Genomic DNA, 24,871 nt, shown 5'->3' on the forward strand with positions numbered 1-24,871 from the left:
CTACCCACGCCGCCTGTCCTTGCTTCCCTTTTTTATAAGCCTCTTTTTTCCTTTGAATTTTCCTCAGCAGCTCCTTATCCATCCAAGGAGGTCTCCTGGCCCTTCTGCCGCAATTCCTTCTAGTTGGGACGCAGCACTCCTGAGCTTGTAGCAGGTGATCCTTGAATATCAACCAAGAGTCTTGGGCCCCCCTGCCCTCGAGGGCTATATCCCATGGAACCTTACTAAGCAGGCTCCTGAAGAGGCCAAAGTCTGCTCTTTTGAAGTCCAGGGCAGTGAGCTGGCTGCATGCTCTTCTCACTGTCCTCAGGATCTCGAATTCGACCATCTCGTGATCGCTGCATCCGAGGCTGCCCTGGAGTACCACATTCTCAACAAGGCCTTCCCTGTTGGTGAGCACAAGATCAAGCATGGCACCTCTCCTTGTCGGCTCCTCTATTACTTGCAGAAGGAAGTTGTCTTCCACACAATCGAGGAACCTCCTGGATTGCTTGTGCTGTGCAGTGCCATCGTTCCAACGGATGTCAGGGTGGTTGAAATCCCCCGTGAGAATATGAAATCTTAAATATATGAAATTGTCAGGTCAGTAGAAGTGTTGACTACACGTCATTAATTAAGCCATTCCATCAAGAGTTCAGCAAAATGGAAAAAGTTTAATCTATCAGCCAAATGACTAGACTGTTTTTTTGTAAACTATTTTGTAAAATAGGAGAATATGCTGTGTTAAGCAGGCTTTCAGTGTAATATTTGGAGGGTTGTTAAAAATCCTGATTTGGAAAGCTAAAAAATAACTCATAGCAAGTATCCATACACAGCTGCAGAAAAAGGAAGGGAAGAGCAAAGGGTGGTTTGCTCTCTAGTTTTGTTTGTGACAGTAAGGTGAGTCTGATTTCCCATCTGGAACCTGAAAATTGTTCCACTGTCAGCGGCAATAGGAATTTTGAGACAAGGAGGTGGTAGAGAATAGTAGTAGTAGAGGAAAATTGCAATTAAAGCAAGTATGCTCACCTTGCTTACCAGTATTTTTCTTCTCAGTGTTCCCCAGAAAGAAAATAAAATATTTGGAAAATCCCACTCCACTGGGGTAAAACTGCCAGAAACAAATGTGAAGTGTTAACTCCCTTGATGTCTTCTCTATGCCTTCTCTTCTTGGCCCTGTCCATTTCCCTGTAGTAAATCCCACAGATGCTTGAGCAAAAGACAACTGTTCTAATATTTTTTTAAATTCTCAAATGTTTTTCCATACATATTGATATAAAAGCTGTCATGCCAAGGCTTTTCACAGAAATACCTTTTCTGTAAGGTAAGCGTTAGTGGGAAAGTTTACTAGTTGAAATTATTGTGTACTACATCCATTCCTAATTTCCAGTAATTCTGTCACATGTTTATCTGTATTTGTACTTAACTGGAAGAAATGTTTTGCAACCTTAGTCTCAGAGTATGAGCTACTGACAAAGAGAAGGAAGTATTATGAGTGGAAAATGGATGCTGATTGTAAAATTTCTATGCCAAACCATTTAAGGAAGGGCATGTGAGAATGTTATAACCAGGTAGCATCATCAGATACCTTATACCATGGATTTGTTTGAATAAAAAAGAATGCCAATTACCCAAAGAGTTGCTCAAGCAATGAAATTAGTAGCAGATTTCAAGCAGAAATCGAATACCTTAAAGTAAAATGATAGTATAATTATTTATATATTAGCCCATTTTCAGAAGGGTCCTAGGATCTATCAAAACTATGTGAGTTTTTGTAAAATTTCCTTAAATAAAAGCTTGTCTGCTGAATACATTGCAGATAGAAACAGACCCAAATTGTTTTTAAAATTATTTATTCTTCCTAAAAGAATAAGCCTAGCCAGGTCTCTGCTTAATTATATCTTAAAGTAATACAAATTTTCCATATAGGTAATTTTCTTCTGCAATAGGAGTCAGAATGAATATAACCTTCTGTGTAGGTTGTCTTTTTAACAGAAAATATACTGTAAGATAAACTTACACTGCAGTTAATATGAACATTAAAAGTTAGCTATGCTGATGGAAAGATTAAATAGTCTCATAAAAGTTTAAGTGTGGGGAAACATTCAAGGCATTGACACAGCTATGACTCAAGCCACATTTTTTATCTCTCCTTCTACATCTGCTGCTGTAACAAACACACTTGCCATGCAATTAACTTTTTTTTTAGACTTCGAGTTTTAGCATAGGCTGTCATAGGAATAGTGTCTGGGTTCCTAGCTCAGACATACAGGGAAAGATTATGGGAATTGTATTTCTACTCATGGACTTCTGGAACTTTTAAGAAACTATCACTGTTAAGACTCAGAAAACAGTCCTTCTCATCACTCGTTCTGGTGATGCCACTTGCTCTGGTGATGCCACTTGCACAGTGGTAGCTTTTACCCAGTTAGGATTCCACGTTTTCAGCTCTAGTGTCCCTATTGGGAAAGGACTGAAATGCATGCAAAAATCATAAGTATCATTCGTATTAATGGCAAGTTAACACCTGGTATTGGAAACTGGAGGATGACTTCTAATCAAGATGACCAGAAACAATGAATGGCATGAAGTTCCACAGACAGGTCAACTAATATGTAGAGAATTGATGTAAGCTTAAAGCAAAGATGCTAATGATAAAGAATTATCTTTTTTTCCAAAATGGGTTGATTACTTCAGATTATCAAACAATTTATAGTAAATAAATTAGTGCATACAAATGTATGCAGAGTTATCTGTGCATTAGCAGTTAAGATTCTTCTGGATTAAAATGTGTAATCCATTAAACTGTGAGGTAGCTGAGCATGAAATAAAACAGGCTATAATGTCTACCTAAAAGACTGATTATTTCAGAAAGGAATATAAAGCAGCTGGTAGGCAGGATCATTAGCCTTCTGGCAATAAGGAAACAGAGGTGGTATAGCTTAGGACAGTTTCTAATGCTAGCAAAAGTACAAATACTTATGAATTATGAAGATAAGGATCTGTACTCACTTCTCTTCAGATCAATACAGCCATGTAAGCTTGAGTGCAAATTCTGTAAGAGCAGTCTCAGTGTTCAAAGGCATATTGCTTTCCCCTATTGGGATGCATCCTGGTTTCAGCCAGACTAAATTTAAGATTTTTTTTCTAGTAGCTGGTGCAGTGCTGTGTTTTGGCTTTAATGTAAGAATAATGCTGATAACACACTAATGTTTTAGTTGTTGCAGAGCAGTATTCGCCCTAAATCAAGGACTTTTCAGTCTCATGCTCTGCCACTGAGGAGGGACATAAGAAGCCAGGAGGGAGCACAGCCAGGACAGCTGACCCAAAGTAGCCAAAGGGATGTTCCATACCACAGAATGTCATAAATTCATAAATAAATATAAACTGGGGGGAGCTGGCTGAAAGGGGCTGATCACTGCTCAGGGATGGTCAGATGGTGGTGAGCAATTTTACTGTCTACCACGTGGTTTTGGTTTTCACTGTTTATGTTCTCGGGGTGGGGGGAGTTGTTGTGTTATATTTTACTTCTATTTCAGTTATTAAACTGTTCTTATCTCATGGGTTTTTACCTTTTTTCCAGTTTTTCTCCCCATCCTACCTGGGTGAGGAAGAGTGAGCAAAAGCTGCAAGATACTTAATTGTCAGCTGAGCTTAAACCACAACAGGATATCGCAGTAAGTCAGTTTCCTATATTTCAGATGAAGGGACAGTAAGAAGTTTCTGATCACTCTGAGAAGTTAAATAGTCCTGTTTTAACCTTATAGCCCGAGAAGGAATTGTGCTTCATGTACAGGCAGGCCAGAGCTGGAGCAGAGAAAATCAGTCAGTAAAATTTAGTGGTGCTTGGCTCAAAGTAGCTTTCAAAGGGTTAGACTGATGCATATTGCCCAAAGAAAGGTGCATCGCTCACCTGCATAAGAGAAAAACCACCAGGATATGAAAATAGGTGAGAAAGTTTGTGTTTTTCAGTCTGGAGAAGGCTGCGTGTAGACCTCATAGCAGCCTTCCCATATCTGAAGGGGGCCTACAAAGATGCCAGAGAGTGACTCTTCATCAGGAACTGTAGTGATAGGACAAAGGGTAATGGGTTTAAACTTAAACAGGGGAAGTTGAGGTTAGATATAAGGAAGAAGTTCTTTACTGTAAGGGTGGTGAGGCACTGGAACAGGTTGCCCAGAGAAGTGGTAAATGCTTCATCGTCCCTGGCGGTGTTCAAGGCCAGGTTTTCCTGTATCCTTAACAGGAAAAACAGAAGGTCTAAAACCTTTTGAGATGTATTGAGGGAAAAGAGGAAGATGCTCAGGTTAAGACAAGGCTGTAGTAGAGATAAAAATAGCAAATAAAAGAAAACAACTGCTGAAGACCATGCCTTTATGATAAAAGGGTGTTTCTAATTTACTAGAGCAGCCAAAGGGGCCAAAGTGAAGATTTTTCTTGGTGTTTTACAAAGTATTAAAGTTCTACTTTTAATTTGAGCAATTGAAGTAAGGAACATTCTGAACAGTTAAGAGTATTGGAGATTTCTGGACACTGCACTAAGAAACTTTCAATGAGAAGATATAGAGCCTGGCCTGGGTGCTTTAAAATGTAAACCATGTTAGTGCTAGGAAGCAGCCATGTTAAAAGATCTGTTGAAATAGGTGTAGTTTACTTCAAGGAGCCTGTGTTTTGTCTTCTGAAGAGGATTGCAGAAACACCTCGAAAGAATTTTTCAGAGTAAAATATAGTATATGTGGAGACCTATTTCTGAAGCTGCATTCTGATCTGGTTTCTGGTTCTGTTTTCTGCTTTCTTCTTTTTCCAAGGACCCTCTGCACAAAGCAAAGCTAACCCTATAGCTTTAGTAGCTTCTGATGAGAGGCAATAGAATGTAAATTTATCATTCATGTAGAAGGTAAGAATGAACGAGCTGTTTAGGGGGATTCTGTCTGAAAACATTTGTTATTCAGTCTGGACAGTAAGGTTTTTACCTTTAGTTTTTCCTTCCTCCCCTCCAAGTTTAATATGGTGTCATCTCTTGCAACCTTTTTGATGGACTTTCTGTTGTGCCGTGGCAATGTTCAGTAGAGCATTTCTTTTGCTGTGAATTCCTTGAATTTACATTGTCACCCCATCTCAATTATGTTTTAGGGCACAATATGCAGTATGTGCTATATACCTTGTTTTAGATGCTCACCGGAGCTTTACAAATGAAGGGAATCTGACCATTGCGTGCAAAGTAATTTTATAAGACATCATTTTTATTTGTAGCCGTTACTATGGTCTACAAGGAGCTTCACAAGCATCAGTTAATTTTTACAGAAATCATTCTTTGTGATAGGGAAAAGTGAAAAATCCTTTGGGTCTGAAGCCTTTCTTTGAGGGTATGTCATCCTAAACTTCCTTCAAGGAATTTCTTTGTTAAGCCACTTCAAAATTTACTGTTTGTTATAGGAGTTACTGAGGTTAAACTCGGCGTGCGCATTTGAAAGACTTAAAAGCATAGCATCCTGTAGGTAAAACAAAGCAATAAAAATTTGCATGATTACTGAATCAATATTATACCATTTCCTGTATACTGAATTCCTTCATTTATGATGAAAAATACGTGTCTGTTTACCTCTTATCTTCTGTAAATATCATGCCTATTTTTTTACTACTCCTCTTTCCTCCTCCCATTGTATCTCCTCCCCTGTGATAGAATCAATTGCATCAGTGGATATTATATAAAGAAAAGATTTCAGTGGAGTTCCCAGTTCACCCACCTTAGCCACCATGGGGCCAAGAGTTGCCAGCCTTTTTATGCTCTGGCTGGCTCTTTCCAATGCAAATGAAATAAGAAAAGGTAAGCTCTAGAAATCAAATGGCAGCAGACTACCTCCTGGAAAAGAGGGAGAGAATTAAAATACCACTGCAGAGGTAGAAAGAGGCAGTGCATTTAAATAATGCACTGGAGTTTTAAGGTGCCTCAAATTTCTTAAACTTTCAAATACTGAGGCTACATGGCTCAGCAAGCATAAGTAGATACTACTCTCTTTGGAGAGATTAGTACCAATATCTACTGCATTCATCTCTATTTTGATGTGCTTGGAAAATTTTTCAGTGTTACTTTTCTTTCAATGTGTTGAGACTTCCCTAGGTATGACTGGGCTTACTTGGCAGAAAGCAACTATGGGAGTTTGGGAGGTTCATTGTTACATCAATGAAGAAACTGGATGATTGTGCCTTCCGTTAGTTTGGAATGACATAAGTGCTTTCTTTAAAAGTGAATGTACTAACATTGGACAAAGATAATTTTGTCATTCAGGACATTAATAATCCTGTAAATGCTCTAACTTACTCTGTTATCAACTTTGTTTGAAGTGTTGAAATGGAGCTGTCATACTGAAAGCTATTTTTGGAGGAATAGGTGATGAATTTTGAGCCATGATCTTGTTTGGGGTACTGGTCTTGCTTGCTGCATCTTGAATTCAGCAATGGGAGGAAAGCATTATCTTACCTTTTTTTTGTCCCAGCTGTGAGTTCTGGGAGAGTCTCTGTGTAGCCTTCATTCTGGAGAGAGAAGCATATCAGCTTCTGGATATATCTGGTATGACTGGTGCCATCAAAGTACAATAACTTAGAGGTCCCCTTGATAGTTTCGCTTTCTCAAATTAAACACTGCAAGAAAATTTTGTGAACGTGAGTGGCATGTGTGCTTTTGGTACCTTGGCAAGCTTCTCAGGTATGCTCAGCTTTTATGTTCACCCCTAATCTACAGCATCTTGAGATTTATCAGATACTGTGTTCATTTGTATTATTTGTTGGTACAAATGGCTGGGAAAGGAACAAATATAATAATCAGCTTCATCTTTTGCTGCTGCAGTATATTAATTTTTTTGTCTCCTACCATGGTTATTTTCTGATGTATCTTATGAAGAATTTCCATTCAGTAATAATAGAAATCACTACTCTGTTAGTTAAAGAAAGAATTCTTTAAAAATTTCTGCAGTGTACAAATCCTTTCAGTACATATAAGCTATTTGTCTTCCAGAGTAGGAGTGGTAGTTCCTTGGTTTCCTATCTTTGTTTTCATATTAGTGCATGTTGCATCAGGGAAGAAAATAGCTCTTAGAAATATTTAATACCGTTAAAAAAATACTGTGACTCAGAATAAATTCATGTGTTTGGTAAAGCAGCTCCTTTGCACTGATGCACCATCTTGTTAGTGGTCACAGGGTTAAGTTTCTGCACCTCATGCAGACAAGTTCCTTCACCTCAGTGAGAATTATGGGATATGCATGAAAAACAACAAGGTGCTTGGTGACAGCCAGCATGGCTTCACTAAGGGGAAATCCTGCCTGACCAATTTGGTGGCCTTCTATGATGGGGCTACAGAACTGATGGACAAGGGTAAATCAGTTGATGTCATCTACCTGGACTTGTGTTCGACACTGTCCCACACAACATCCTTCTCTCTAAATTGGAGAGACATCAATTTGATAGATGGACCGCTCGGTGGATAAAGCAGTGGCTGGATGGCCACACACAAAGAGTTGTGGTCAATGGCTCAATGCCTGGCTGGAGACCAGTAACGAGTGGTGTCCCTCAGAGATCAGTGTTGGGACCAGTCTTGTTCAGCATCTTTGTCAGTGACATGGACAGTGGGATTGAGTGCGCCCTCAGCAAGTTTGCTGATGACACCAAGCTGTGTGGTTCAATTGATATGCTGGAGGGAAGGGATGCCATCCAGAGCGACCTTGACACGCTTGTAAGGTGGGCTGATGCCAACCTCATGATGTTTAACCATGACAAGTGCAAGGTCCTACACGTGGGTCGGAGAAATCCCAGGCACAGCTACAGTTTGGGCAAAGAAGAGATTCAGAGCAGCCCTGCACAGAAGGACTTGGGGGTGCTGGTCGATGAGAAAATGAACATGAGCCAGCAGTGTGCGCTCACAGCCCAGAAAGCCAACCGTATCCTGGGCTGCATCAAAAGGAGCGTGACCAGCAGGTCAAAGGAGGTGATCCTGCCCCTCTACTCTGCTCTTGTGAGACCCCAGTTGGAGTATTGTGTGCAGTTCTGGTGTCCTCAACATAAAAAGGACATGGAACTGCTGGAACAAGTCCAGAGGAGGGCCACGAGGATGATCAGGGGACTGGAGCACCTCCCGCATGAAGACAGGCTGAGGAAGTTGGGGCTGTTCAGCCTGGAGAAGAGAAGGCTGCGTGGAGACCTCATAGCAGCCTTCCAGTACCTGAAGAGGGCCTATAGGGATGCTGGGGAGGGACTCTTCATCAGGGACTGTAGTGATAGGACACGGGGTAACAGGTTAAAACTTAAAAAGGGTAAGTTTAAATTGGATATAAGGAGGAAGTTCTTTCCTGTTAGGGTGGTGAGGCAGCGGAATGGGCTGCCCAAGAAAGCTGTGAGTGCTCCATCCCTGGCAGTGTTCAAGGCCAGGTTGGACAAAGCCTTGGGTGACATGGTTTAGTGTGAGGTGTCCCTGCCCATGGCAGGGGGGTTGGAACTAGATGATCTTGAGGTCCTTTGCAACCTTAACTATTCTATGATTCTATGATTCTGTACCTGGCTATCAGAAGTATTTGTTAATGCCTTAATTTCTTAATGTCTTTAATTTTAAATAATTTAAGATTTCCATCTCTTCTGCTTTATGGGTAGATACTTGATGAGGTTTGAGATCTGTGGAATCACTGTGCATGAAATTGCAAGTGCTTTCTGCTGTAAAATGCAACACAACCTTTTTTGATGCTAGCTCTCATTTCTCTTTTCTCATGCCTGTTTCTTTTTCATCACTTAACAGGCAGGACAAGAAACCATGGCCACTATGTCTGCAGCACTTGGGGAAACAACCATTTCAAAACTTTTGATGGAGACATTTACCAGTTCCCTGGCATTTGCGAGTATAATTTTGCTTCTGACTGCCGAGAGCCTTACAAGGAGTTCTCTGTCCACATTCAGCGTGCTCTGAACAGCAATAACCACCCTGAGATCCAGTATATTCTGCTAACAGTCAAGGACTTTACAGTGTACCTCAGACCAAAACTGGTTGTTGTGGATGGGCAAATGTAAGTTCATTTAGTATAATAGTATTTCCAATAAATGTGCTGGGAAGTTAAAGCAAGATTGATTCTAAAGAATCAATCACAGCTGTTTGTATACCATTAAGGAATACAAACATTTCCTTGTGCAGAAAAAAACCCCTTGAAATCCAGCATAAGAATTACTTTGGAGAGGGACTTTAGCATTAGTCATTGTTTCTTGCAAGTAAGGAAGAGGTTTGAGTGAATTGTTCTTCTGGTTGTGCAGGAAACAATCCAGCATGTGATCCAGGCATAAAATGACATAGTTTCATTTTTTTTATGATGTCACCTTGAGTTTACCTTTAGCAGATGGTCTAGCAGATCCTCAGAAACGAAGATGCATTTCTGTAGGGCCTTTTTCTCTTATTTTGTGGCAGATCATTTTTTCTGATCTTCATAAATAATTTTTTAATGTCTGATGGTCATTCCTTAAGGGATTATAACAGATATTATGCAGGTCAAAATTTACACTGATTTATACATAGCAATATGTACTTCTTCACAGTGAGCTGTAGTATTTTTCTTCTCCTGTGACATGGTTGCACAAAGAACTAGTCTGACACCATTACCTGCTGCCAGGTAATGTCTTAACCTAGCTTTTCCTATTCTTAGCCTATCATTTCGTTCTCTGTATATATACATACTGAAACAAGTGAAGCAACTCATAGATTAAGACATAGTTCTGAAGACGGAAGAAACTGGGTTGGTATGACTTAGTGTAATTAAAAAAAAAATCCATTCTATTGTCATTGTAGGACTGGGGTTTGCTCAAAATTCAGCTTTTGTTCCCAAGTTTGAAAGCCACTGCAATGAAAATCTGTTTAAAGATAGGAAGTAACATTCAGTTTTCCAAGGATCATGCCAGATACGTAAAAAAAAAAAATGACATGAAGCTATAAAAAATGCATTCTTGTCCCAAGTTGAAGAAGCCCTTTATTGTGTACTGAAGTTTTAAAAAGAACTTCTGTGAAAAACAAGTTTAGAAATCCTTTAAAATTTGCTTTTCTTAAACCAAGCATCTTTTTGTCTTACATAGTTTCCATAAAACAATGCATCTCTTCTGAGCAGGTTGAACAGGATTAATTTTTTATAGAACTTAATTTTCCGTGTTGCTTTTTTAAATGACATGTGATGCAGTGTCATGCAAAATACCATTTCATGCTACTGAAAGGAAAACTGTAAAATAGAAAAATGTATTAATTTGCCTTTTGATACATGATCCACTGATTGATTGAACATCCTAATATTAGAAAAAAAAAATATTCCATGGTGTAATAGCAGAAAGGTCAAAAGCTGCCCAATGTTTTATAATCCCTCTCCAAAAACATGATCTCTTAAAGCCTCACTGCCCAGAGGATGAGCAGTGCAGCTAAAGGTAGAAATAATGTCTTCTGAATTTCTGCCTAACATTTAGATTTCTAAGTCATTTGGGCATGTTAAAAATGCCTGAGGTAAATAGCTGGAAAAATCCCAGTGACTGGAAATTAGGAGATAAAAATTCTTCCAGTCAAGAGATTAGTGAAGAGGCAATGTGCATAGACATGAATCCTGTAACAATTATATTGGCAAGTCTATAGACATTTAACTGGTTATTTTTACTGGATTCTGGTTTACTTCTGTTTGAACAGAATCTAGTTCTCTAGCTTTTATAGGATGAGGCTGCTTGCCACAATCCCTTTATTGCTGCAGTGCACTGTAAGACAGATGTGCAAGAGCAGGAGAGAGATCTGGTGAACTGATTCTTTGTCATACAAAACTGCCTGTGCTCACCCTTCTTCAGAATGTTTTCTGTCACATCAATGTGTCTTGCTGTCACCATTAACAAGCTTGGTCTTGTCAATTGAAAAATAGTTAACTAACTACTGCAACAAACCACTGAATTCCTCTTTACAGGCTCCTTTCTTTTCAAACTTCTGTTGGCAGTCCCTGTATCTGCCTGTGCTTTTTAAACACTATTTTGAGAAGGAAGATCCTTGCAAAGGATCATTCATTCTCCCTGAAGTGGTTGTCAAATCTTTTGGTAAAGAAAAGCTTCCAATTTTGTTTTTACTCTTTCTTTGAAGTAAATTATTAGTGAGTGTTTGGATATCCTCTGTTAACAGCACAATGAGAATGGATTTTCTTTTGATTAAATCGAAGACAGCTGACATTTTGGCTTTTTTCGTAAAGAATCTGTACCCTTAGGGAGTCTTTGCCTCTGAAATTGTTTTGCCTTTTAAAGGCGGTAAGTTATCATGTCAAGTGCCAGAGAGAGAGGGTTTTGTGCCTTATTAAAACAAGGCACCCTGTGCAGCTAAATTCAGGTGGGCAGGGACCGGTTTCTGTATTCATTAGGGTATTTTGCTTATTGCAGACAATCATGTCGTCTCTTATGTTTCTGTACTAATGCAAAGTCTCTGATTTTCCTCCTAGTGTGAAGACACCTTACTACAGCTCTGGTGTGGTCATTGAGAGCAATGACATTTACACCAAGGTTTATGCCAAATTAGGCCTGATTCTGATATGGAATCAAGAAGATTCACTGATGGTATGTGTGACCCATATCTTTTTTATTGACATTTCCTGGGTTTAACAGACTACTGTATACTGAACAGAAGTTGACTCTCACAAACTGAACAGAGCTAGAGTGTTGGGCTGACTCACCCAACTGACACTCATAGTACCTTATTTTAAAAACATAGAAGTTCCCTTCTCTACAATGTGATAGAGGTAGCAGTATGGCATGAAGATATTCTTACTGGTCTCAAGAAAGAGAGAAGTAGTGTTCTGAGAAGTAGCTAATGTTTTTGATATAGCACCCCCATAATCCAATCTGTGTTTTCCTTCATTTGCCTTTTGAAGGACTGCCACCATCTACTTTCCTAATTTACAGCAAGACTTAAATTTTATCCCAGTATGCAATTTAAAAAAAGGAGAAAAATTAAGCCAAAGCAGTAGTCTTGTGATTTTAATAATACTTTCCTTTTCATCTTTATCTCTACTTCCATTATTGAAATACAGAAACTTCAGTCACTTCTTTCTGTTTACTGTGTTACTTTTTGCATTTGTGTGTTTATTAACTATGTTACAAATTTATTTGCTATTTCTCTGAGAATTTAGGGTTCACCATCACTTCTGTCATTTAGTAACTTCTCTTTCAAGTAAAAGTATTTGTTTTGGAATGTCTTCATGCACCAGATAATTCTTTTCTGTTTTTCCTTTTTCTTTCCATTATCTAGGTAGAGCTGGACAGCAAATTTAATAACCATACTTGTGGTCTCTGTGGGGATTACAATGGAGTTCCGATCTACAATGAGTTTATCAATGGAGGTGAGTCATCCTACCACAGTGACAGTTATCACAGAAGATAGTCAGATAAGCATTGTGCATAAGAGCGTAACAGGAGAGCAAATTTCACCAGAGAGATTTCTGTGCCCCAGAATAAATATTATGTTCTAGTGCTGCATTCCTGGTCTAAGGTTATTTTATTCCCAGTAAATCATCTTGCCCTTTTCCCTACTGGCCTTCTCTACAACTTTAAATTTTTAAGCACACTTAGACATAATAGACAAAATTGAGAGTAAGGCCTGTGTCTGACAGGCACATTTGATAGCATAGTAACAGTTTTCTTTGATCAGTAGGGTCCCAGGAATCAGATACTCCTTGTTGTCAATTTCTGGGGCTCAGGAAGTCCTCTTTGTAATTTTTTTTCCGTAGATGAAAGCTACAATTCAATTACATATGGGAATTTACAGAAGATCAACAAACCCAATGCCAGATGTGAAGATCCTGATGAAACTCAGGCTCTTCCAAGCTGCAATGGGCATGTGAGTATTCCTAGTGGTGAACTTCACTTGCATGGGCACCTGAAGACATCCTTGTGCTACAGGGAGGTAGTGTGTGTGGAGCTGGGAAAACTTAGTACCTTCTAGGGCAAATGGTTTCTTCTTCCTTCTTGAATAACTATTACTGTTCAGAAGACAAATTTTTATGACAAAGCAGGCAGTGTCTAGAAGCTCAGGTGCTTACATATCTCTGAAATATTATTATTCTTTCTTAGCATGATGAGTGTGAGAGGCTGCTGACTTCCTCTGCATTTGCTGATTGTCGTTTACGTCTTAATTTGGAAATGTACATCCAAGCCTGCATGCAGGACAAGTGTGCATGTAATGGAAGCGAGGACTCCTTCTGCCTCTGCAGCACCATCTCTGAGTATTCTCGCCAGTGTTCACATGCGGGTGGCCGGCCGGGTGAATGGAGGACACACAATTTTTGCCGTAAGCAGCTATATGAATTTTGCAAAGAAATATATCGTGGGTATAGCACTTTAGCATACACATTTAAATTCATTCTTTCTCTACATAAATTATGTGCAATTAAGCCATATCTTACAAATTTCATGCCAGTAGTGCAATAAACTGCATACTGTATTCTTGTTCTTTTCTTCTTCTATTACCCTTGTTACTAAGAAATCATTTTCAGCAAGTAGAAATTCTGTTCCCATTGGAAACTTGTGAGGTCTGATGCTGCAGGTGATTGGGATAATTTGAAGAAAATTAGAAAAAGAAGAAAAGAAGAAAAAAAAGAAAAAAAAAGAAGAAAATATAAAAAGCAGGGGAAGCAGTTCAGAAACATGCTTTGCCAGATGATGTCTGGCTTGGGACATCACTGACTTGAAGGGGGTAGGGTATATGATCTGTGGTTTCTGAGGAATGATGAACTTTATACACAAACAACTGGTGGTGACTTTCTCATTCTTTCAGCTAAAACCTGTCCTGATACCATGATCTACAGAGAAAGCAGCTCACCCTGCATGGATACTTGCTCACACTTGGAGATCAGCAGCCTTTGTGAGGAACACTACATGGATGGTTGTTTCTGTCCTGAAGGCAAGTGTTATTCTAGCTATTGCATATGGACAAAACCAGGAGCTCTGGCGAAGTAGGTGATAGCTAAAATATTAAATGTAGTCAATTTATATCTTAAAAATTAGTACTACTGTTCATTATTTCCCCCCTAGGTGAACATTATTAGAAGGTTTTTAAACAAGATCGTAATTGATTAATCAATGATTTTATTGTTAAATAATATACAGGTAATAAATCTGCTTTTTTACTTCTTAATGAATTAATTTCTGCTAATATATAGAAAATCATGCTTTTTAGGTTCAATAATTGTGATACAATGGATGTCATTTGCGCAGAGAGTGATAATGAGGGTCACTGAGTGAAATTCTCAGACTCACTGCCCATCATATTTGAAAAATCATGGCAGTCAGGTGAAGTTCCCGAAGACTGGAAAAAGGGAAATATAACCCCCATTTTCAAGAAGGGGAAAATGGATGACCCAGGGAACTACAGACCAGTCAGTCTCACCTCCATGCCTGGCAAAATCTGGCAGCAGATTATCCTGGAAGGCATGTTAAGGCACATGAAAAACGTTGAGGTGCTTGGTGACAGCCAGCATGGCTTCACTAAGGGGAAATCCTGCCTGACCAATTTGGTGGCCTTCTATGATGGGGCTACGAACTGATGGACAGGGGTAAATCAGTTGATGTCATCTACCTGGACTTGTGCAAAGTGTTCGACACTGTCCCACACAACATCTTTGTCTCTAAATTGGAGAGACATCAATTTGATAGGTGGACCACTCAGTGGACAAAGAAGTGGCTGGATGGCTTGCCACAAGTGCAAGGTCCTACACGTGGGTCAGAGCAATCGCAGGCACAGCTACAGGTTGGGCAGAGAAAAGATTCAGAGCAGCCCTGCTGAGAAGGACTTGGAGGTGCTGGTCAATGAGAAAATGAGCATGAGCCAGCAGTGTGCGCTCGCAGCCCAGAAAGCCAACCGTATCCTGGGCTGCATCAAAAGGAGCGTGACCAGCAGGTCGAAAGAGGTGATCCTGCCCCTCTACTCCGCTCTTGTGAGATCCCACCTGGAGTATTGTGTGCAGTTCTGGTGTCCTCAACATAAAAAGGACATGGAACTGTTGGAACAATTCCAGAGGAGGGCCACGAGGATGATCAGGGAACTGGAGCACCTCCCATATGAATATAGGCTGAGGAAGTTGGGGCTGTTCAGCCTGGAGAAGAGAAGGCTGTGTGGAGACCTCATATCAGCCTTCCACTATCTGAAGGGGGGCTATAGGGATGCTGGGGAGGGACTCTTCATTAGGGACTATAGTGATAGGACAAGGGGTAACAGGTTAAAACTTAAAAAGGGTAAGTTTAAATTGGGTATAAGGAAGAAGTTCTTTCCTGTAAGGGTGGTGAGGCACTAGAATGGGTTGCCCAGGGAGGTTGTAAATGCTCCATCCCTGGCAGTGTTCAAGTCCAGGTTGGACAGAGCCTTGGGTGACATGGTTTAGAGTGAGATGTCCCTGCCCATGGCAGGGGGGTTGGAACTAGATGATCTTGAGGTCCTTTGCAACCCTAACTATTCTATGATTCTACTGTCAACCTCAGGAAAAAAATATTACAATGATAGTCTACAGAGTATGCCAGAACAACTGAAAATCTAAACATATGGAAGTCTGAGATTGTTCTTTTATACTTGCATTAACATTTGTCTGTGTGTCGGTACATAAACAGGTAGACTTAGGTTTTCAAAACTGGATTAAAGTGCTTTCCATGTGTCTTAGAAAAAGCAGAAACAGTATTCTTCAGTTTTGATAATTTCAGCCTTTGCTTTCTGTGCCGTATTGAGAGCATGCCTCCTCTGAGAGTTTCTCCTCTCTGGAAATCACTTCTTTCAGAAAGAGCTGGAATAGTTTACTGTTGTGCTTTACAGGAACTGTGTATGATGATATTACTGAGAAAGGATGCATACCTGTTAGTCAGTGCCACTGCAAACTCCATGGAAATGAGTATTCACCTGGAGAAAGCATTACTAATGAATGTGAAGAATGGTAAGGACCACAGTTGTTTATACACCTTTCTTTACTTGATTGTAAACGGGTCTGTGTTTTTCAGTCTTTCACTTACTCGTAGAAGACTTCCTGAAAACATTCTGAAATTAGCGTTTATGTTGCATATTTATACAACCAAATCTTTTAAAAGTTTTCATGTATCTGTGGCATATGGCACAGGGGAAATCTTAAGGAAATGGTCAAATATACATTTTTAAAACACTTGTGGTTTTCTTGCTGTTTGCTAGGTATGCAGATGCTTTCAGTGTCCTTAGCTCCTGTAATACCTACAAGCGTTTTTTAATTATTTGTGTGTTTATAGCACCTGTGATTCAGGCAGATGGACATGCAAAGATTTACCCTGTCCAGGCACATGTTCAGTGGAAGGAGGCTCCCATATTACCACCTTTGATGGGAAGAAATACACCTTCCATGGAGACTGTTATTATGTGTTGTCCAAGGTATTGTGCACTGTAGAGCTTTTCTCTTTTTGAGTAAATACAGATGTCTGTGCACTGATATGTAACAGCTGTGAATTGTTGTTTTATTCCATTTTTATGGGATGAGGGAAGTAGAAATGCTGAAAACTGTACTGGAACATTTAGGAGGGGCTGTAATAGCCCTTCTGGGGAGTTGGGCACTTACTACAATGGGTTGTTAACAAAGTCAGAGAGTAGACTATGTATGCTGTTATTATCCAGTGGAGTCCGTCATGTATAAGAAATCAAAGGATCACTCTGGCTGCATGAATAGGTAGGCTACAAAAATTGGCAGTTCTTAGGTTTAGATGCTTTCAACCAGATTGGTAATAGCTGTTCGTGTGCCTGAGTGTCAAAGTCAGCTAGGGAAAGGAGCTGGGCCTGTTCTTCTAGAGAACAACGAAGATCTTGAAACTGTAGGCAGTTCGGATTCCAGAACCAGTGCTGAAATGGTGGTCTTAATAGCTAAGTTCTAGAGTAATTGTTATTGTAATTGATGACTTTAGTCTTTGTTTTGGAAATAATCTTGTGAAATATTTGATTTGACTAATGGATATTTATTTCCCTGTGATTGTAGGGTTTTGTAAATGACAGTCATGCTCTCCTGGCAGAGCTGGCTCCCTGTGGCTCCACAGACAGGCAGACCTGTTTGAGGACTGTTGTGCTGCTAGTAGATGACAAAAAAAATGTAAGTATTCTGCTAGATATGTTGAAATTTAGCATATTTCCATTATTGTACAGCAATAACTAATTCTTTTGGAGTTACTGTTGTGGACAGATAAGGCACCTCAGGCTGAAAAACAACTCAGGCTTTAGCCTTGACAACTCAAAATAGACCTAAACAGTACAAAAGATGAGATTCAAATAAGGTGACATTTCCCTCTTTTCTCCTCTGCTATATGATTCTTCTTACTGTATTCAGGGTTGACTAGAGGTAAGAGTGCCATTCTTCATCTCCTCACAGCATTTTACTTTATCAGGATACAATTTTATAGACCTAATTGTGTCTTTTTCAGAAGAGATACCATCTTTGAATACTGATACAATCCAACCTTCTTAAATGTTTATATTTTCATTCATTTTAGTATTCTGTTTTGTTATGGAAATATCTAGATGATATTTATACCTAATTTTACATATATGTACACGTAATTTACCTTCCATGTTTCCAGTGTCCCATGTCCTTTCCTGCATAACTAGAACAAACACAAACCAAACCAAATCAGAAACCCATAATTGTATGTTTCTGTATGTACAGACTCTCATTTATGAGGAAGTTTAACAAACTGCTTTCTTACCATGCCAGAATCATACTAAATCATTACACTGGAGCTGTGGCATATGCTTTTATAGAGATTTGGAACTTGATATAGATCTTGAAGGCCTAGCATTTTCTTGCTGGAAACAAAGTGGCCAATATAAATGAGATTTGCATTTCATTACTGCTATAAATTGTTGTAGGCAGGTTTAAGTGAAACACTGAACAGCAAGACAAAACCTTACTTGCATCCTACAGGTCTGCTGCACATTTGATTTTCAGACAGATTCTTCATTCCAAAGATTTTAACTTCTAGCCACAGTCTAAATGTGCAGAATGTCTCCCCTCTTATTTTTTTTTTTTTTTTTTTGAGTTCCTTTTCCTCTCCGTACCTGGAACTTCATTGATTCTATTTGCTATTATGCAGGTGGTGGTTTTCGGATCAGATGGCAGTGTGTTACTAAATGAGATGACCGTGAACGTTCCTCATGTGTCAGGTAAGGGACATAGTCTTGTGTGTCATATGTCGTACACCTGCCTTCTCATGTGGAGGTGTATTTTTTTCAGAGGCAAAAGTGGAAAACAGTCATATGAAATTGCTCAGATTTTGGAACAACTTGGGGATGAATGTGGTTTAATAGTCATTACTGAGAATTTTATGGGCAGACTGACTGTATATGGCAGATGATTGAAAAAATGTCGTTTCACTTTTGTTCATACCTCTTGAATATACTTTGGCATGTAGCTTGGGAAAGAGGAATTGCCATGGCTTAAATTTAAAGCCAAGCCTGGCTACATGGTGTGAGCATGTTGTGGCTCTCATTCATGGAGAGGCTTAGGCATGTCTGCACCATCCTGCTTCTTCCCCATGCTTTTTTGTTTTTTATTCCCTGTGAGAAGAAAGCCTGGAAGAAGGTAACTGTTGTATTTTCTGGTCAATTAGGGCAGGAAAGAAGGATGTACTGTGTAGCACCCTCTCATCTTCTCAGCTCAGTTGACACATCAATGTCTTTTAATATAAGCAGTGAATTTAGGCAGACACTTTCAGAGGCTGACTCAGATCACCTAATGTAGGAGCATAACTTCTGTGGAAGATCATTGTCAGACAGCAGCTGTGGCCTCTTGGAGTAACTGTTGAAAGGAATGCAGAGCTTCTCTTAGCACTCCTTTTTAGATATGTGCAGGCAGCACACTGATACGGCATGTGTTGCTTCTTATTTACTGGCCTATCTGCAGATGAAAAAAGTAATTCTTCATGTGAAAGGAGAAGTATTCATGGGGTGATACATTCATGAGTACTTGTGCAAAAACAATTACAGTGTGTAGCTGAAAGTTTAGAGAAATTAAAGTGCTTTGGGCAAGAAAATAGACCATCTAATAAGAAGATTAAATGGATAAATAGAACATACAGTAGTGAGTTGCTGTAAGAAATTGGTTAGCCAGTAGACACTGGGATCTTTTACTTCAGAAAAGTTTTTGATACTGTCTCTCAGACTATCCTTCTGTACAAAATGTCCAGCAGACAGATAGACAAGTCCATAATAGGTTGGGTGAACAACTGGCTGACAGGTTGTTCTCAGAGTTACAGTAAATATGGTTACAACAGGCTGGCAGTCACCAGTGAGGCTCCCCAGTGAGGCTCAATTTTAGGGCTAGTGCTCTCTAATGTTTTTATAAACGATCTGGTTGCAGAAGTCAAATTCACATTTAGTGAGTATGTCAGTGTGAAGTTGTGGGGACGAGCACTGTATGTAGATAGCCAGCAATTTTTAGAGGAAAGAAATGATTACTTTGAGCCTCATCTCAGAGATTTCATGGCAGGTTATAATTTAGAATCTAGTAAGTGTTTCTTTTGGAATCCTGTGTTTACTGCACTGTTCATATTTTGTGTTTTCAGCCAGCTTCTCGGTATTCAAGCCATCTTCCTACTACCTTGTTGTACAAACTTCTTTTGGGCTTCAGCTGCAAATCCAATTGTTTCCAGTCATGCAACTGTTTGCAACTGTGGATCAATCAGTTCAAGGAAAACTTCAAGGTAAGTATCTAGTCAAATGGGAAGCAAAGCCATGCTGTTCCACAGCTGAAGAGTCATGTATTCTTACATGAGTGATAATTCATGCTACTTACCGATTCAAGAGGAGGAAAATGAAAACAGAAACCAAAACATTGAAAGAGAATTGACTCAAGCAAACTAGAGATGCGTTTTTTTTTATTTCGCATTGAAGTCACCTATCACTCCAGTGCCAGTACGTGAATGTTTCCTAGAATATTTCTTACTTTTGTATTCAGTTTCTTTTTTAACAAGTCACAAAATCAGGCTTTTGATGTAATTTGTGGTTTTAATGTCATCAGAAAGCATAAAACATACAGGACAGGGTGGTGGTGTTCTGAGGCAGTGATATCTTCATGGAAACTATTCTTCTCAAGAGGTAAAGATTTAAAGTAGGGCTCCTTAATCTTCACTACTTATAGTATGCATTAATATAACGTGGAATAATCAGCTGTATGAATTTCGATTCTAATGTTTGTGATGAATAGTTGCTTTCCCTTTGCCCTTTGAATGAAAATGAGTAATGATTATGTAATTTTTTTACCATCTTTTTTAACAGGTCTTTGTGGAAACTTTAATGGAATGGAAGGTGATGACTTTAAAACAACCAGTGGGCTGGTAGAAGCTACAGGATCTGCCTTTGCTAACACATGGAAAGCTCAATCCACCTGTACAGACCAGGTAGAAAAGCTGGAAGACCCCTGCAGTCTCAGCATTGAAAGTGGTAAGCACATTAATAAGTCAAATAGTTGCTGTGTATTACTGCAACAGGCATGTAAACGTTGTAGTGTGGCACTGATGGCTTTTTTTAGAGGACTGTCAAATTAATAATTAATTTGTGCAGGTACGTATACATAGGATCCCTGAAGTGAAGATTTAGGTGGTGATTGCAGAGGAATCTTGAGCTGGAAGGCAGGGAAACAAGGTCATTAATTTATATTCTCTGCAAAGGCAGCTTGTATTTCCTAGTATTATTTCGCCCTATGTTTAATTTAGCTTTGTGATCTCTGAATAAGGGCTGTCACAATTCCATGTAGACAACTTGCAGCAGAAAAATGCGATGTTTGATTTTATGACTGTGTGTCTACCGCTAGATAATTGAATATGAGAACAGAAATACTTGTACAGTGATTGCATGTAGTTTCTCCTCTCCCTAAAATGCATGCAGTTCTCTCATTTGTATCATTGTATTACATTTATATGACAACATAACTAGACATGGCACAAGGAAGATAAGTGAATGTAATGAAAGTAATGATACAATTTAATTTTTCTCTTTTTTTGCAGCAAATTATGCTGAGCATTGGTGTTCTTTGCTGAAAAACTCAGAGGGTCCTTTTGCAAGATGTCACTTAATCATTGATCCATCAGAATACTATAAGGTATTGTAATCTTGCACTCTTTTTAGTACTGCCTTATTTCAAATGGGTGACAGTAGACATTTATTATTGTTCAAACATTTGAGACATTACTGAGTAGATTGCCCATAACAGCTGGCGAGGCTTTTGCAGTGATTAACTGAGGCAGCACAGCATGCATTAGAACTATTTCATATGATAAGTTTCTTGACTAGTGCTGCTGAACAAAAAGATAAATTCATTCTTCTGTTGTCTTATGTTTTGTATTTAATGTACATTTTTATTAGACTGGATATTTGAGCTGGAAAGAAGATTCAGAGGTGCAGGGATGCACAGAAAGTTTAAGTCTACCCTTACACATTAGTTGCTAGTAAGTCAGGGAAAAAAAAATATTTATTACATTTCCTATGTTGGTTACAGTGTAACAGCGAATTTTCTTTTGTGCCAAAATTATGCGGTTTTGTTCCCCCCATGCTCATCACTGTTGAGCAGTAAATGAGGCCTACCTGAGCAAAAAATAATTCCTGTTTCTTTGCAGCACTTTTAGTCCCTGGTCTTTGTCCTGTCCTTCCATACTTCTCTGAGCACAGGAATTAATAAAAACAACATCAAAAAAAGGACACAGAATATTTCATAGCAACTGAGTTGCAATTGCGCATTGGTTTCCTGTAGGCTTACTGACCCTTTTTCTCTTTTTCCAGAAATGTAAATATGACACCTGCCTCTGTGAAGACAGTGAAGAATGCTTGTGTGCTGCCCTGTCCTCCTACTCAAGAGCCTGTGCTTTCAAAGGGATCATACTGGGAGGCTGGAGGCAAAGTGTCTGCAGTAAGTAGTGGAACTGTAATCCATGTGGAATTATTTAGCCAGGAGAAGTAAGTGGGTTCTCTCTGAATTTCGTTGTCAACGATCGCAACGTTAAGGGGTTTGGAGTATCTTAGAAATGCCTAATGGACTTAAAAGAGATAATGCTTATAAAATTTACTAATTCATATTATATTTTTTAGTTGTCATTTGTTCATGACATATTTAAAATTAGCAAGTAATGTTTTTCACTTTCACTTTCTTTTCCCCATTTGAATGATAATTTTTATTATCTATCTTTGACTAATGAAATCACATCGATTATGGCTTTTACATTGTCCTTGCTTATCAGTGTCTTTGTTTATCATTGTGCTTCCTTTTCATCAAAAGTACAGTATTGTTGAGACTAGGAGTTTATTACATTGTGCTCTCTCTCTGATTATCAGTATGCGGAACAAATATGAGTATGAAAGTAGAAACTATTAGTAACAGTCAAAAGGAAGTCTTCAACAGGTAAACAAAGTTAGGCTAATGTTACTTGTGACTTAGGATACCTGTTGAAGACTTCCTTTTGACTGCTACTTAAATAAAACCTCAGGAAGTATTTTTACGTTTACATGCTGCACAGCCAAAGAAACCAAATGGAAATGTCATGGTTATATTGTCCACCCTGCATCCCCTAATTATCAGTTTGTTTATTTTCCCTCCAGCTAGTGAAGTGTTTGCCTGCCCAGGAAATCAAATCTTCCTTTACAACCTCACAATGTGCCAGCAAACCTGTCGTTCCCTTGCTGATGGTGAAAAGCATTGCTTGCAAGACTTTGCTCCTGTGGATGGCTGTGGCTGCCCGTATAATACATACTTGGATAACCAGGATAACTGTGTGCCCATCGCCAAGTGCCCGTGTTATTACAAGGGATCATACCTGGAACCAGGGGAATATGTCACAAAAGATGGGGAGCGCTGGTATGCTTTACTGTGGCTTCTTTTTTGTGGGTGATAAAAGCCCTTTTAAAATTTACTTATTAGGTATAACCTCCTTAAATTTTTGTTGAGCTTTAATGAGCACTTGTAATGCATTTCACAACATCTTCATGCTAGGCAAAGCGTCATCCTGTTGCAATGCAATTTATTAATAATTAAGAAATGCAGCATTGTTTGGAGGTCAAAGTACTGGCCTTCACAGATAAACATTACTCTGAACCTACACTGTTAATAAGCCTTTGTTGAGCAAAGGTGTAAGAGGAAGATGAAAGTCTGGCTATAATTTTATGTTGCTATTTTCTTTTCTGTCAGGGACAGGTTGCTTGTGTTTTCCATTGAAGGAAGGTCCCCTTGATACGTATTTACTGTAGCATAGGCTTTTGGAAGGAACTTTCACAATGCCGGTATTTTTTATCATTAACTGACAACTGTTTGCTGCATGAATCATCAGTGCAAACTGTGAAATACTTCTCTTATCCAGCAGATGAAGCATACAGGCCAACAAATTTGCAACGTATGAGTTAAAAAGGCATGAAAATGTATTGTTTATCCAAATGAAGGCTTTGATTTAAATTATCATTATTATCCATTTCATTATTGTCTGTTTCCTGAGCCATCAAAAAGCTCAGTATTAAGGATTAGTAGAATAGCTGTCATTCCTTAAAAGATAACCTTCCAGCTCATTATGCCTAAAATCTTGCTGTGTTTTTTCTCCTAGTGGAAATTCATGAGTACACCAATAGAGTTCACCTTGAAATATCCATAGAAATTATGCACGATAAATACTAATAAATACTCTCAAATTTGTATTAATAAATTCTTAGATTTAAATTGAAGACACTGAGCTTACTTTTTTTTTTTAATTTCTACTTACTTCGCTTTTCTAGTATTTGCCGAAATGCAAAGATCCAGTGTACTTCAGTGACAATAAGAATGCAAAGTAAGTGACATTCTATAAAGTAAACTAAAATAAAAGCCATGACTCAACCTCCAAACCCAAACCTACACTTTTGATTGAATTCTTCACTTAATTGTTTTGTTTGTTTGCTTTTTATCTTTGTGTGAAGCAGTTAGACATTTTCAAACTGAGCTTTTTTTTTTTTTTTTTTTATAAGGATAGCCATACCCTGAGATTTCTGTCTCAGCAACTACCACCTTTCACACATTTATTTTGCCTTTTCTGAGTTCATCTAAACCAGCAACATACCTTTTAGGTGTAACAGAATGTTCTTCTAACAAGACGTACTTTGACTGCAATGCATCCCCAAGCTGGAATTCACAAACGCCTGTACAGCTTAGCTGTCACACTCCTCGAACTGATCATGTATGTATTCAGTTTTTCTCCATGTCATGTTTCCTTTATTCTGTATTCTTTAAATGACATGGTGCAACACAGAAAATGCAGTTGTAACTAACAGTTGATTTCTCTTTGGTTTAATCTTCCTTTCTTTTATCCCAAATAATATTACTCACTTGGTAATTTCATAATTTCCCTCCCCTTTTTCTTCTTACTGTGTCTTCATCAAAAAAGAAAAGATTAGAAACCTAGAAAGAAAAACCTTTATAAAACCAATCAATATTAGGCTGTTTTGTTACAAATGCTGTTTTTACCAGAGTGCTTATGAATAACTGGAATGAAAATGCAGTGCTTTTTCATAAATTAACAATTTTTGCTCTGATTTTTTAGTTCCAGGCAGAGTGTGTCTCAGGCTGTGTGTGTCCTGAGGGTCTATTTGATGATGGGAAAGGGGGCTGTGTGGAGGAGAAGGACTGCCCATGCATTCATAACAACCAGTGGTATTCTCCTGGACAGCAGGTAACAGTGGACTGCAACACCTGGTAAGTTATAATTTTGTACTGTCTTATAGAATATATTCGATGCAGTAAATTAATAGCCATGTGTAGGCTTATGTACTACAGTGGCTGCAATAGCTGCAAGTATAAATCTTTATTTTCAGCTGTTTGCTATCTGAGGAAATACAAATTGTGCTGAAAATGTTGTGGTAATA

At 38.8% G+C, this 24,871-nt stretch overlaps 1 protein-coding gene across 1 annotated transcript in view; it reads left to right on the forward strand.

Moving 5' to 3' along the window:
• The first annotated feature begins 5,736 nt into the window (after positions 1-5,736).
• Positions 5,737-24,871, forward strand: part of MUC2 (mucin 2, oligomeric mucus/gel-forming) — a 54,099-nt gene continuing 34,964 nt past the window's right edge. The window contains exons 1-19 of the mRNA XM_065685795.1: positions 5,737-5,806; positions 8,765-9,029; positions 11,457-11,571; positions 12,263-12,353; positions 12,741-12,850; positions 13,084-13,300; positions 13,787-13,912; positions 15,812-15,929; positions 16,252-16,390; positions 16,986-17,096; positions 18,094-18,163; positions 19,564-19,701; positions 20,276-20,440; positions 21,004-21,098; positions 21,776-21,906; positions 22,593-22,844; positions 23,750-23,802; positions 24,077-24,186; positions 24,550-24,701. Of these exons, the coding sequence (XP_065541867.1) occupies positions 5,737-5,806; positions 8,765-9,029; positions 11,457-11,571; positions 12,263-12,353; positions 12,741-12,850; positions 13,084-13,300; positions 13,787-13,912; positions 15,812-15,929; positions 16,252-16,390; positions 16,986-17,096; positions 18,094-18,163; positions 19,564-19,701; positions 20,276-20,440; positions 21,004-21,098; positions 21,776-21,906; positions 22,593-22,844; positions 23,750-23,802; positions 24,077-24,186; positions 24,550-24,701 (2,528 nt within the window). The remainder of the gene's footprint in view (positions 5,807-8,764; positions 9,030-11,456; positions 11,572-12,262; positions 12,354-12,740; positions 12,851-13,083; positions 13,301-13,786; positions 13,913-15,811; positions 15,930-16,251; positions 16,391-16,985; positions 17,097-18,093; positions 18,164-19,563; positions 19,702-20,275; positions 20,441-21,003; positions 21,099-21,775; positions 21,907-22,592; positions 22,845-23,749; positions 23,803-24,076; positions 24,187-24,549; positions 24,702-24,871) is intronic.

This window comes from Lathamus discolor, chromosome 6 (genome assembly GCF_037157495.1).
Source record: "Lathamus discolor isolate bLatDis1 chromosome 6, bLatDis1.hap1, whole genome shotgun sequence".
NCBI lineage: Eukaryota > Metazoa > Chordata > Aves > Psittaciformes > Psittacidae > Lathamus > Lathamus discolor.